The 15,796-nt window shown below is 36.1% G+C and overlaps 1 protein-coding gene across 4 annotated transcripts in view; it reads right to left on the bottom strand.

Moving 5' to 3' along the window:
* ARHGAP15 (Rho GTPase activating protein 15) overlaps positions 1 to 15,796 on the bottom strand; it is a 631,777-nt gene that overhangs the window by 51,962 nt on the left and 564,019 nt on the right. For all 4 annotated transcript variants that reach the window (XM_079135673.1, XM_079135674.1, XM_079135675.1 and 1 more), the window contains one exon: positions 8,837 to 8,942. In XM_079135673.1, the coding sequence (XP_078991799.1) occupies positions 8,837 to 8,942 (106 nt within the window). The remainder of the gene's footprint in view (positions 1 to 8,836; positions 8,943 to 15,796) is intronic.

Genomic DNA, 15,796 nt, shown 5'->3' with positions numbered 1-15,796 from the left:
TCTTAACTGTTTCCACCCCTCCTACAAGCTATTCTTTATATAAGCTTATAAAAATTGTGGTCTTCATAAATACAGACTTTATCACTTAATCCTAGCTTCAGACCCTTCAGAGATTTTCCTAATGTCTACAGTAAGAATTTCAATCTCCTTAGCAAAGCATAGGATGTTCTTGACAATTTAACTTATCTAAAATACTTCAGGCTCATATTCCACCCCTTTACTTTAGGATTCCTAATTCTCTAATCATTCAGATGACTGTCCATTTCTTCACCATGCCTTCATATACATAGTGCACTTGACTCTCTGTATTTGGGTTTTCTGAATGGGGGGATTCCACAAGCTGCTGCTTAAATGTATCAGAGTTTTTTTCTGTACTGAACATGTACAGACATTTTCTTGCCATTATTTCCTAAATGACAAAGTATAACAAATATTTACATATCAATTATATTGTGTTTAAGTATTCTAAGTAATTTAGAAGTGACAAAGTATGCAGAAGGATGTCATAGGTTATACACAAAAACTGTGCATTTGAGGATTTTGCTATCCATGGGAGTGTGTATGCAGGGTGGGGTTGTCCTGGAACCAATTTCTTTCAGATACCCCATAGCAATTGTATTCTCTTGATTTATTGCAGACATGTTGTCTCCCCAATTGATATTCTTAGATATATCCTGTGTGAAGTCTCCTGGGAGGGTTTCTTTGGTTTCTTGATCTAAATTTTAGCTTCTGTTTGGTGCTGCATGCCTCTTGCTTTGAGCTGAGTGTTTGGTGCTGCATGCCTCTTGCTTTGAGCTGAGAGGTCAGCAGTTATTTTTTTCTGCAAAGAACCATGTATTAAGTATATTTGGTCTTGTGCAATTGGTCATGACTATTCAATTCTCTGCAACATAGCATGGGAGCATTCGTGGGCAACGCATAAACAGGTGTGTGTGTGTATGTGTGTGTGTGTGTGTGTTCCAATAATACTCTATTGACAAAAGCTGGAGGAAATAGGTTAGATGTGGTCTGAGTTCTGTAGTTTGCTGGCCCCTCATCTTGTCTAGGCTTGGAATACAGCAGGCACTCATTTAAAACTTCCTGAAGAAATTAGTGGAAATTAGGATTTTGCAGTTAACAAATATTTTCACAAATGTGAACTTAATTGGCATATTTCATGCATGAAAAAAAGGAGGTTTTGAGACAATGAAAGATTTTTCTCAATGTTGTACAGTTTCTAAGGGTTGAGGTTGGGACTTGAGCCTACATCTTTCAATTCCAAATCCTCCAATTCTTTCCATTAGGTGAAAGGCCAAGATTCATATTAGAGGAGAGTGGGGCAATCTAAAAACTTTACCTCTTCTGGGGGAAATATCCCCATGAAGTAGACCTTCACTAGCATAGAGAAGACAATGATAGATGGGACAGTAGCCATTTTAAAGTTTTGTTTTGTTTTCTATGATTCAGTGGTAAATGTTACCATTCAAATGTGAAATCTAACGATCTAAAATAATACTTTTACTCCCATCTTAAAAGCTTATCTCCCAAAGCCTTCCCCTGGAACAAGGATATACCACGGGAAGCATCATTGAACCTTAGTCCCTAGCTCACAGACCTTATAAATCCTGTGCCAAGATGTCTCCTCAGTAGATGACATTTTAATGATTACTATGGGGAGTTGGGAACTATTGCTTCACCCTCGCGATCAGAGTAATTAATTTTCTTAACTACCAGGCCAAATTCTGCCACAGGAGTCCAGTTGAGGAATTTCAGATCCATAGGAAGTACATTAGCTCTTCAAAGTGATGGGGGTGCCATTTCAAACACACAAGCAAAGGAGCTATTAAGCTTCTGGCTTATTTCAAACAACTTGCAACCCTTGTCCCTCAGGAAAAGGAGAGAGGGAGAGAGAGAGAAAATAACAATTTGCACACGTCTCTCATTTTCCAGTAAAAATACCCATGGCCTGCAAGTCTTTGGATATCAGGTATTGTGGTTGGGTGGAAGACCAAAGTGTACAGAAAAAGAGTGTAGTGCCAGAAGACAGTACAGAAAAACATACCCTGTTCCAAAGCACACCAGACCTGAGTATTCAGAGGTCTGGATGGGTGGTAGAGTGCATCACCAGCCATTGCACTTGATCACCAGAGAGGAGGGTGTGGTCTCAAGGGCTTTGAAGTCTATTCTCTAATCATATCTAATTTTCCCCTCTAAATATCCGAAATGTCCACAGTTCCATTTTAAAGACAGGGTGGATGAATTATTTCCTCACCGTTGTTTCCTTGTACAATATAATTCTAGGTCGTTGTCATTTAAGTTGCCTCTGACATGGTTTTGTAGGATATTTTATTTAATATCCATGAAGACCACAGAGAAGCTTTAAATATTGGTTTACTCTCACAAAACAGCCACAGCTCAACAGTTTTTCCTTTCAACCAGGCATTCGACTGGCATGCTTCCATGAGATTTGTCTATTCAGCCATATCATTTTTTCACCTTGGAATTCTGTGAACAGCTGGGCAATTTTCTAAGAGTCAATGCAAAAGCGAAGATTTTTAGCTCTCCTTTTAACCTATTTCACATTGTGCAAGTCTCCTACAAGAATGTTTATTTAAACCTAAAATTGGCAGCAAATATATTCTTCCAAGGCTATTTTCAAAAATCCGTGAATGGCATTGTTTCATAAGTCATCTTTATTTACTTATTTATTTTTTGGTGCTGGATATGGAACCCTCACACATGGTAAGCCCACACTCTACCAGTGAATTAAACACCAGCCCTCTACGTTATCTTAAAAAGTCACCCATTTCTCAGACATTTTTACTTTCCCTAACTAATGTGTAATTGCGTGGGAATTGAATGTTCTTTGGTGTTCTCCCCCCTTAAAAATCTGAGATTGTTTTGGCTACCACAAATGCATGCCACAAAGTAAATCTGGCTAACTAGTTCAACTTTGCTCTGTGGAAATAGTTTGATATTTATTTTCTAAATTTTCTGTAATTATCATGTATTATTTTTATCTTGGAAATAAAATGGTGGCAAAAGATTTCAGCAATAGCTAGAATACTTTACCAGTAATAATTGCAACAGGAATTTCAGTGTTGTACTTCAAAAGAGCAGAGCAGGCCTAGACAGATATGTGTTTGATAGGATTCCAGAACACCAGTGACTGAGGCAGAAGGTAAGGACCTCACCTTTAAAATTTCTTTCTTGCAAGCCTTTCACAAAGTTAGTGTTCTGTTTTGTGCGACAGAAAAACTTTCATCGTGAGGATTATTCTGATAAGTAATAAAATAAAGTCTGCCTCAAAGGAGGCAGACTAGGCGATCGTGGCAGAAAGACATCACCTGGAAGGTGAGCAGAATTCCATCTGAAAACAAGGGATAAGGTGCCAGACCAATTTATAAGGACTCAATGACAGAGCAGATTTGAGGTTTGGCATGATGACTAGGGTATCGCGTTTGGCATGATGACTAGGGTATCGCGTGTGGCTTGTCAAACGTATGAAAACAGCTTCAATGGGACTCTGGAAAACTGAGTCAGGCTAGTGGGGAAACTCAAGTTCTGGAAAAAGCTTTGGAGGTATAGTAAAGAATTTTTTGGAAGGTAGTAAATTTGATAGTAATTTCACTTCCTCAGTAATTCTTCCTATATTTGTTTCATTAAGATGGAATATTACTCAGCTTTAAAAAAGAATGAAATTATGGCATTTGCTTGTAAATGGATGGAGATGGAGAATATCATGCTAAGCGAAATAAGCCAAACCCAAAAAACCAAAAGGCCGAAGAATGTTTTATCTGATACACAGATACTAATTCACAATGTGTGGGCGGCACTAGGAAGAATAGAGTTATTTTAGATTAGTTAGAGGGAAGTGAAAGGAGGGGAAAGGGTATGGGGGTAGGAAGGATAGTAGAGTGAAACATACATTATTATCTCATATACATATATGACTGCATGACCCATGTGATCCTACAATATGTACAATCAGAAAAATGAGAAATTATACTCCATTTATGTATGATTTATGAAAATGCATAAATGCATTCTACTGTCATGTATAACTAATTAGAACAAATTTACAAATTTTTAAAAATTATTTTATATTTCTCTTAGGATAAGAATAAGACATGTGTATGTATTGTGCTTATTTAGTACCTACATGTGGTAGGAACTGTGCAAGACATTTGAAAGCATTATTCATCTGCTCCTCACCATGGGAACTGGTTCTATTATGATCTCCATTTTACAAACGAGAATATGGAAGCTTAGCTTTGAATGAGCTGGTCAAGCTTATTCTTCTAGTAAATTACAGAGCCAGGACTCACATTCAGGCCTGCCTAACTCCAGAGCCTGTTTTCTTTGCTCCCTTAACCTCAATGTCTCCTTCTATACTATTGGTAGGGGAGAAAAAGAAACACATGAAAAAAATCTCATAATTCAATGACTCAAAGAAAGTAACGTTAACATTTCAGCAAATATTTTCCTCACAGCCTTTTCCATATGCACGACTTTTTCTACATATTTATAATTTTACTCTGAGTAGGTAAAATATTGTATTCACGATCTTATTTATCTTAATATATGCATTTTCCCAAATTAAATTAAAAAACTATGAATTACATTTCACTAAACCAATATGGTGTAACATGTTTTATACACCCCTTCCCCTGTCACTGAACACTTACATTATTCCTGAGTTTCTACCATTCGATAGAATTACCATAAATAATTTAGCTGCAAACACTTTCCTCCTCTATATTACTTAGTATAGCATAGAGAGATGAAGATCACTGGTTCAAAACTCATGATGATTTGAAGGTCTTCATCTTTAAGATACATTACCTAGATTACTTTCCTAGTATGCCTGTTGATAGATTCCACCAGCACAAGGAAGATTTGATTCAATACACACTTGTCAAAATAGATTCATCCTATCTCATTAATTTTCTATAATCTGATCATCCTTTTTCCCTTGTTCACACTTGCAAACTAAGAATAGGACCCCTTTCTAAACAATATCTCTGCTTTTTTTTTCTTTTTTTTTAATCACTGTCTGGGGACTATTTTCACAATTATCCAGCATTGCAACTTCAGACTTATCTCTATAACAGGATATGGGGGAAACAGAAGTGAGAGAAAGAAAAATTATGTTGTCTTTTCCTTTGAAAAATCTCAAGATTGGGACCATTTCTTTCTATTTGATTTCTATGACTTGATTTAACTAAAATTTCTATGGGACCTCCTGGGCTTCTTTCCTCATATCTCTTTCAGTCTAAAGTGTTATTAGATGACTCCTTCATAAACAGTAAGTACATCATGCAGTTGTCTGGTGCATCAAGTTTTAGTTATTCCCTGTTTCTCACTTAATTCCTTTAACTGGCTCTCAACCTCTAACTACTTACCCATTGGCATGTCAGCTATTATTCTACACCCTCCTTTCATTAGTTTTATCTTCACTCTGTAGCCTTCCCAATGAAGTAGGAAAATGCATGAGATGTATTTTATAGAGATCAAACTTGCCATATATATGATGATTCAGAAGCTTACCACAGACACTTCCTGGGCCTAGCACTGTAATGTCAATTTGTGAAAGTCACCATTAATAAAGATTTCAAACTGGTGACATTTGGAGATGAGAGCTTATTTTGAATTCCTAGTGTGAAGCTACAACAGTAGAAGTCTAGAACTTGACTTGAGTGCCATTAAAAATGGGAACTCTGGACCCCGACACTATTTAGTCTGAGCAGTCATTTTACAATACTACGCTTAGTATAATCACAGCTCTTTAAATATTCTGGCTTTGGCGGATAAGATTTACATCCATCTCCTAGTCTAACTGAACCATATTATTCTTTCCCAGGCAGTAGCTGCTCTGCTTTGGGGAGAACGTTTAACTCAGAGCTCTGCAAAAATGGAACTCTGTTCTGTTGACTGTAGAGTACATAGGTCAAGTGGAATTTTTGGCACTTCATTACATTCTCTGACCCTCACTAAACAAACTTCAAAATATATATGTTTGCAACAATTTGGAATAAACACTACATACAAGTGTTGATGGGAGATTTCTGAAGAACTACCAAATGCATCAAGACGAAGGAAAACATTCTAATGATTCTTTCAAACATGAATATATTTAAATTCTAGTTAAACAATCTTCTTATTTAGTTTTCTCAAGCTTTGATGACATGCCACGATTGGCTGTTTATCAAAAACTTAGCAAAAAATGCTTAACAAGATAGAATCATGTGCACATACTTGTGCATAATTAAATCCAGTTTAAAAATTGGTGCAGGGTGGAATATGGTCACACCACCCAAGAAAGGTTGGGGGCTGGAAAATAACACTTTTTCTCCCCATGTAAAATGAAAAATCTTAAAATTAGAATGCTTTGAAGTGATATAACAATATGATCTTAAATCTTAGTTTGAAACATCTATTTCCATCTCTATTGAAATAGTTGAAATTTCTATAAAAGTTAGAAAATTCATTTAGATATAGGAAACACAATCAAGTTTTAATTGTTAATACTGGGATTGTGTGGCATGACATGGAGGAGTCTCATTTTTTCAAAGTTTTTAACTAGATAGATCCTCATCTCTGTGCTTTTTTTTTTTTTTTTCTTTTTCCTTATCCCTGAAGGAAGGTTTAGCTGACTCTTAGTTTCTTCATTTTATAGCTGTTCTTTTAGTTAAAAAAAAAAAAAACAAAAAAAAACGGAATGACTGAGACTGAGTAATGGATATTTCTCAAGAACTCTAAGACTAGGTATTGCATAGCATTAAAGAGTATACTTTCCATTTATTTTATGACTTTGTCCAGTTAGAGTTACTGAGATAAGCACTCCAGTATTTACTTGTAACTTGAAACCCCTTTCATGATGTGTAAAAATCCCGAGGGAAAAAGAATTAACATCTGAGGAATGCTTACCTTGTGCCAGACATTTTATATGCATTATCTCATTTAATTCTCATAACCACAAGATATGGTTGATATTATTTAATCTGATTTTACTTGCCTGAGATCATAACAGGAGTAAAGTACAGAACAAGGCTTTGACTCTACGTCTCTCATTCTCTATTTCTTTGAAACCCAAGATCCTTTCACTAAACTCACTGAGTTCCCACTGTAGCCAGCATGCATAAGGGACAACAAGGGTAATAATAGTAAGGGATGTTTTAAGCTTTGAGATAATGCTCCCCTCTGAGAGTAAAATAAGAGAATAATATGATGCATTTGTTTAGAACCTGCTCCCTAACACAACAACTGGTTTAGCAAGTTACAGACTACCTATACCTTGGAATACTATGCCATCATTAAAATGAATAGGAAGAGTCTATTTAATGAAATGGAAGGTTGTCCACGATTTGCAAAATAGTTGCAGAACTGAACGTGCAGTATGATGTACTTTAACACCAGAAGCAACCATACACACATATGGTTGCATGTGCTTTGAAACAGGTCTGTTAGTTACTTCTGCTCAGCAGCCTTAGAATGACTGGTAGGCAAATTTGGCTTTTTAATGTGTATGCATTACTGTTGCTTAATTTTTTGTGTGTACAGTTACATGTATTACATTCACAGTTAAAAATCATGTAATGCATTAGTTGAACAATGTGTTGGAATGACTCATCCTAAGGAATAGATAACTGAGGTGATTCAGGAGATTTAATCTTACAAAAGCAAAACTGCTATTTTGGTTCACTATTCTGTGAAAAATGCTTCACTATTACTATGTATATACAGTGAAAGCTAAAATCTCAAAACTTGTATTGCACTGTGCCTTATCTGAAGAAGGTGTTAACAGAAGGCAAATGAGTAACAGTCATTTCAGACTTAGCATGTCCAAAATAGAGCTCTCAAACCTTCATTTCCTGTTCCTCCCCCAGTTTTACCCATCTCTTTATGTGACATTACCATTTCTTCACTTGCCTAAGCAGAAACCCACCTGATTTCTCCTTTCCTTACCCCCAACAACAGAAAACCCAACTTGACCCACCTCCAAAATGTCTTCACTTGCATCTCTCTGAGGGCTTCATTCAAGTCATCCCTGTCTCCTACTACCTGAACTACTATGGCTGCCTGTTAATAGATCTCTCTGCTTTCACATTTGCAATCCATTTTCCACTCAGCTGTCGGAGGGATCTTTTATACTCCTTGAATTTAGCACTCTCCAGTGGTTCTTCCTTGTATTTAGAATGGAAGCCAGATATCCCTCTGGTCCATGGGAACCTAAGTGACCTGAAGCTGATATATTGTCTAGAACTTCAGCTCCTGCCCCCACCCCTGTTGCTTACCAGGTGCTGGCCATCTGGGTCTACTTTCTGATTTTCAAATGCATCCAGTTTTTTGGGACCTATGGGTCTTTTTATTTGCCCATCTCCACTAAAATGCTCTCCTCCTTGTTGTTTACATGAATAACACCTTATCAATTGGAACCTACATTTTACAGACGAGGAACCTGGATTTCAGAGATTTTAACTTATTTGTGGTCATAGCACTTGGTGCATGATGGGTTTTGAATGCAGGTCTGAATCATTTCATGTTCTTCCCATGATATTAGGTAACAAAGTCAAGATGGCTTATCTAGGGGACTTGGCAATGATTCTGAGAGTCAGCAAACATCTACTTGTTGAAAAGGCCAGGAAAAATAAATTTTTTCAGGAGCTCCTTTTGTAAGTTCTCATTCCTATCTCTAGTACATTTTTCAGTTTCTGCAGGAAGTCTTAGGTCAGCTAGAGAGAAAAAAAATTACAGAAGGAAATATTGAAAAACATTGTCGTAGAGATTTAAGATTAAGTGTGGCTTATTTCATAATGATTATAATTCAACAGACCCAGAAACCCTTACAACTTACTTAGTTAGGTGTCCAAAGAGGACTTTCATGGTGTCACGATTTGGTGGAGGGAGCTTTTGTACAAGAGACTTTATAGTTTCAATTCTTGCATTGTTGTCTGGCTTTTCTGAAAAATAAAATAAAAAGAAGATTAGAAAATATTTCATAGGTACATGAGAGAACTTACTGAGGAAAATTTTGGACTAAGACTTAACAACTTACAGTAGTATCAGTAGAAAATGAATTCTCTACCAAGTTGTTATGGAGTTTACTTTGACTCTGAATTAGACCATGGTGACAAGAAAGCAAAAACACAGTAACTTTGACACAATATTCCTTAAATGAAATATTGACTTGTCTTTTTAAATTTCCTGTTTTATAAGGTGTACTAGGACAAGTTGTGGCATCCAAAGGGTCCATGTCTTAACACCTGGAACTTGTGGCTATGTTACTTCATCCAGCAAAAAGGACTTTGCAGATGTAATCAAGTTAGGGGTTGAGGTAGGAAGACTTTTCTGGATTTTTCTAGTGGATCCAACATAATCCCAAAGGTTCTTATCAAAGAAAGAAGGAAGATTGGAGTCAGAGAGAGAAGGCTATATGACAGTGGATCCAGAGGAGAAGGGCTACGTGATATGGTAGCCTGGGCTAAGGAGTGATGGCAGTCTCTAAATGCTGGAAAAAGCAATGAAACAGAGACCCCAGAAGAATCCCAGCCCTGCCACCATCTTGAACTTTGCTCTGTGAAACTGATTTCAGATGTCTAGTCTCAAGGACTGTAAGATAATATGTTTGTACTATTTTAAGCCATAGAATTTTGTTATTGTTATACCAGCGGAGGGAAGTTAATACATAAGGACTTACAATGCAAATAATTAAAAAAAAATTACTTCTATGCTACAAAATAAGAATGTGCAAACTACAAAACTCGAAAGAGCATAATAATTGGTCATATACCTTTTTAAAAATAGGAAGTTGTTCAAAATTGCAAACCACATTTATGATTTTTCTTATTTTGTTCCTTTTGCATTGAAAGAAAATTAAGAAGTTATTTGCTTAGCACCCTAAGAACTTTATCTTGCCATGGTTTTAGTCAGGACCTTACCATTTTGAGGTATAATTATTTATTGCACTTAAGCACTTTATACACATTGATTTGTTATCTTTCTGTTCTGTATTCTATCTTTAATTTCTAGCACAGAGCTCCTCATAATTGTGAAGAGGTCATTGCTGGAAGAGATACATAGGGAAATATGTAAGGTAGTCTCCCCACCCAATATCCACTCTTGTCTTCCATAGCATGACACTCCCGTTATGGAGAGGATGGCAACATGCCAGCAAAAGGGCTCATTTCCCAGACTTTTTGGTAGCTGGTGTGGCCATGTGACCAAGTCTAGCCAATGAAACTTGAGTCAAAGCATTCTGTGGGACTCCTGAGGAGGCTGTGTCCAGAGTTGATTTAGCTATTGAAATTTTTAAACTTTTCTTCTTTTCTCTTCTTAGAATGTACATGGAATCAGTGTACTAGTAGAACGACCTTGAGAATGGAGACTATGAAAAGTGGCATACTACTAGAAGGAGCATTTGTCACCGTGGGGTAGAGACCTGGAATTCTGTGACATATCAAACCCTGAGCCTTTGCAGAAGGCTCTGGGATACTAAGAGCAAACATGGTTCTTAATAAAATGTACTTTAATAGCTCAATTCCTAATCTCCTCTTAGTTGGTATATAAATTTTATGTAGTGGGGTAAGAAAGAATTAGTTTAGAAGCTGCCAGTTTCCTTAGCAAGATGTTGCAAAAGAAACTTTTTGTAAGGAATTATAGGAAAATGTCCCACTGAAGATGGTATTTGGCTAAAGTGGGGTGAGGGCAATCTTCCTAGTAGAACTCTGCCTGGAAGATTTTCTTTTTCCTCCTAAAACCACAAGGGTCTATAAATAATGCCTCCCACAGTCAAAGCTTTCAAAATTGCAGTTATTCTTAGAAGAGTTCCAACATAACATGGCTTGGACAACTGCAAATGAAAGAAACAAAGGGAAAGAAAAAGAGAAAAAAGGATGCTGCAACATCATAGCCCACACCAGATGTAATCTTTTCTGCCAAAGAGTAGTGAACCCCCTGGTTGTTTAACAATGGTAAGAAAATGTGATGCTTTGCAGGACCAGTTGGGGCCTATGGGATACCTTAACTCAGTAAAAGGTATTTTAAAAGTCAGTAAAGATATTTTTTAAAAGACGAGAGTGAAACTGATATAGTAATTCAGGACAGAGTTATTAGTAGTGCTAGATAGATGCCTTGTGTCTAACTCTCTGATGTGTTTGTATAGGTGTATATATATATATATATATACATATATATATATATATATATATATTTAAGAGGTAGATTCCTTCTGCAGTTTGGCATGATGCTAGTACATTTTACTTGAGGATCTTGTGAAACATTTGGTTTAAGCAATTAAGATGGTATTGGGAACAGAAGAGAGAAGAGAGGAGGGGAGAAGAGGAGACCTTTTTGATTTTAGTGAAATTTCTGATTATAATCAGGTCAATGTCAGAATCTCCAGAAAAGAGACCAGTTGACATTCAGGGCTGCAGAAGAAGCAGCTCTAAATTAAGCCTGACAGACAGTAAGTGGGGAGTGATCTTAATGGCTACATTCAGCAAACCTTAGTTTTAAGGAACATATGATCCAGTCAGAATGAGTTTTAAAAAGGTTGAGCATTGCTTAATTGGAATACTTGAATTTCAAGGTCACTGCCATGGTGCTTGAGCAGGAATTAAAACATTACCAAGTCTGTTAAACCACTAGGTAAAATTTGTGAGCTTTCCTGGACAGAGTTAGCTCTCTCTCTGCTGTGTTCCTTTGCTCTTAGAACATTCTCCTTCTACAACACTTTCCATGGTATTTCCATTATTTGGATTCCTATCAATTTCCCCCATGAAACAGGGAATTTTCCTATAAAACTGAGAGGCTTTTGTTCTGGTAGAGAATGGATTAAAAGAACAACAAAATAATGAATTAGTGAATGAATGAAAGACATGAGCAATCATTGGAATAGATTGACCACAGTTTGAATTCTGTAACAGCTGTTTATTAACTACGTGGTCTTGGACATGCTTCTTATTCTATTTGAATAACTTCTAAATGGGAAGTTTTATGGAATTCACAAGATAGTACATAATGTACATAGCACAATGACTGGTGAAACTAAGTCTTCTATAAGTCTTCACCCTCTCCATACCTTTTCTGAAGCTCATCTGAGTTTAATTCACTTTTTGTTTCTAGCACTTAGCATGCTATCTGGTCACAGTGAGCCTTCAAAATGCAGTTGCTAATTCTTGAACTCAGTTGGTGTCAGTTCATGAAAATACAATTGCTAAGGTAGCCTGCCATTACACAAGTGCCTAAATACTTTGTGATGGACTGAAAATTGATGACCTGATTAGTGAGCTGTTATGTGCAAGAACCTTTATAGAATATATAGTGGTTTCTCAATCTGCCTATAAGAAACATTCTACATGAAAAATGTTATAGTCATATTTTTCTTTTTTCTACTTGCACACATACCTGAACAATCAGACAGCTGAATAGTCATACATGCATATTTGTGGGTAAGCTATGCTGATGTTCTAGAGGGGAAACTGCAATCGCTTAGAAAGGGCTGAAATATTATTAAAAAGAAACAATTTATTTTTCTTACAACCTAATCAGAACAAATCTTTTGAAAGGTTATAGGAAAGTAGTGTTTTCCCATTCAAATCAATACCACACCCACTCTTCCATAGCTTGTAAAATCAGGAAATAACACAAACACTTCTAAGTGGGGGAACATCTAAAAATACAATTGGATACATTAAAATCGAAATGACACCTTTTCAGATCTGGTTTATTGATGTGTCATATTAGGAATTAGAATCAGCATACATAATACAGGAGTGGTTAATGAGCTAAGATTCATACACAGCTTACTAAAGACGTGTCAACTGCCTTCAATTGATTCAATGAGCATCTGAAAGACAGCATTTTCTATTAATATTTCTCCTTCAGCATATGGTTTCTCATTATTGTGAAGCATTGAAAGTTTGAGAAGACTTTGAGATAGCTCTCTGACTTTTTTACATTATGATTGGAGGGGGAAGGGAAAGAAACTTTTTCTATGTGGAGAATTAAAGAACCTATTATCTTAGGTATACTACATACTAAAAGACTTATACAAAATCCAGAAATAATAGGCTCCACAATTTTTTTCTTCCATTTGCACTTATTCTTACCCTCAATTGAATAAGATTTCTTTTATATCTACTATCTGCTCCTTAATACCTCCATTTTAGTTCCCCATCTACATCCATATAACCTCTCTCCAGTCTGAACTATGAACCCACAACAATGTAAACTGTACTGGTACATTTTGACCTTCCAACAGTGATTTTAAACTGTTTCTCACTCACTGCTCACCTATCTGCCCCCATGTTCTCAACCTATACCAAACACATTGTTGTAAATCAGCTTCTTCAAAAACAATTTCATGCTACTTGTAGAATTAACCTCTTTTACATGATGTGATATCGGCTTTAATGCCATAAGAATGTGACTTTATAGCCCCTCCCCCATTCATGGTGTTGAGGGCACATTTTTCAAGATGTGTTTTATGATAGTTATATTTGCATTTATCTGCATGAAATGTTGCTACTAAAGCAAGAATGTTTACAACCATATGCCTTTTAGAAAAGATAAGAAAAAGTTATGCGATGAAGAACTGTGGCCTTGCTGGCTTCCAGGCACTTTCCTGATCTTATCATTCATACCTTTATTTTTCCTAACTTATTTATAGCCAAATATTAAATCACAATTCAAAATAAATCCTGCTATGGTATATAGGTTCGCCATATGAACACAAGACTGTATTCTCCCCTTAACCATTACATAGGGAGTACCATTCACCCCACGTGTCTACAACTGGCAAAGGACAACTGCATCCCTTTGTTGAGGAGGTCATAAGAACTACAGCTGTTCTTCTTCTGAAAGTTATTCTGGAATGTTTAATGCATCCTGTATGAAAAACACAGTAGTCAATACAAGTCAGAGTTATATTTGGAAGCAAGTCATTCTCTAATTTCTGTTCAATTTATATTTTTGTACCATGGTCATTTCAGAATTTAGTTAGAGACTCTTCCTGCTTCTAGGAAGAATAAGTATCTTCAAAGAATATTTTTGTTTGCTTGTTTCAATATACCTACACCCTACCACTAGGTACGAATCTTTGAGAATATGCTTTTTTAAAAAAATATACACACTATTTTTATTTATGTTTCATTCATTAATTAATTAGTTAATTAATTAATTAATGTTCTGATACTGGGGATTGAACCCAGTAGTGCTTAACCACTGAGTCACATTCTCATCCCTTTTTACATTCTTTTTTTTTTTAATTAAAAATCATAAATTTACATAGGGCAATGTTGTTTGATTCATTCTGTTATTTTTTCCCTTCCTCCCTCCCCTTTCACCCCTCTTTTCCCTCTATACAGTCCTTCCTACCTCCATTCTTACCACCCTCCTTATCCCTAACCCTAAACCTAACACTAACCCTAACTCTAACCCTTCCTACCCCCATTATATGTCCTCATCCGCTTATCAGCGAGATCATTCGTTCTTTAGTTTTTTGAGATTGGCTTATCTCACTTAGCATGATATTCTCCAATTTCATCCATTTGCCTGCAAATGCCATAATTTTATCATTCTTCATGGCAGAGTGATATTCCATTGTATATATATGCCACAGTTTCTTTATCCATTCATCAACTGAAGGGCATCTAGGTTGGTTCCACAATCTGGCTATGGTGAATTGAGCAGCTATGAACATTGATGTGCCTGTATCTCTGTAGTATGCTGATTTTAAGTCCTTTGGGTATAGGCCAAGGAGTGGGATAGCTGGGTCAAATGGTGGTTCCATTCCAAGCTTTCTGAGGAATCTCCATACTGCTTTCCAGAGTGGCTGCACTAATTTGCAACCCCACCAGCAATGTATGAGTGTACCTTTTTCCCCACATCCTCGCCAACACCTATTGTTGCTTATGTTCTTGATAATCGCCATTCTAATTGGGGTGAGATGAAATCTTAGGGTAGTTTTGATTTGAGAATATGATTTTTTAATGACAAAACTTGAGTTGGATTGAAGAATCATCCAAAGTAGAGCAATGATTGTTAGGTTAATGTTTTTAAATAGCTTGCATTTGCTTTGGGAAGAGATGTTCTAAGGGAAGATTCAAATCTCACAAATGGATACAAATATGCACATATTTCAAACACATCTTATAAATAAGAGGAGGTTACACAATTCAACCATATAGAAGAATGAAAGCATGTCACTTGCAGGAAAATGGATGAAATTGGAGATTGTTAAGTAAAATAAGCAAGGCATGGAAGGACAAGTATCACATGTTTTCTTCTATATATGAAATCTGGAAAGAAATTTTTTAAAGAAGGATAACAAAGTAGAAAGGGGGTTATTAAGGAATGGAACTGGGAGATGGGGGAGGAGTGAAAAAAATGGAAAAAGGGAGGGTGACTATGACCAAAGTGAATTATATGCATGTATGAAATTGTCACAATGAAATCCATTATTCTGTACCATTAATATGCACTAATGATATAATTAGAAATATTTGAATAAGAGAAGTATAATTGAATAAGAGAAGTATAACTTTGGGGTATCTGAAAGAACCGGGTTAGAATTTTTCTGTGCTTTATGATTTGGGACAAGTTGTAGAACTCTTGACACTTCTAATCCTTTACTTAAAAATAAAAAGTCATATGTCTCAGGATTTATGTAGAATTAAATGTTTCAATGCATACAAACGGACATATAATAAGTGCTCATTAAAGTCCCCTTTACCTCAAAATGTTTTTTTTTTTTCTAATTCTTCTATCATCTCTGACACATGACTGCTTATACTTCAAGGTTGTTTCCAAAATC

This window comes from Sciurus vulgaris (assembly GCF_902686455.1).
Source record: "Sciurus vulgaris genome assembly, chromosome: 3".
In the NCBI taxonomy this organism is placed as follows: Eukaryota; Metazoa; Chordata; class Mammalia; order Rodentia; family Sciuridae; genus Sciurus; species Sciurus vulgaris.
Note: the sequence above shows the minus strand (reverse complement) of the source record. Positions and strands in the feature narration are given on the sequence as shown.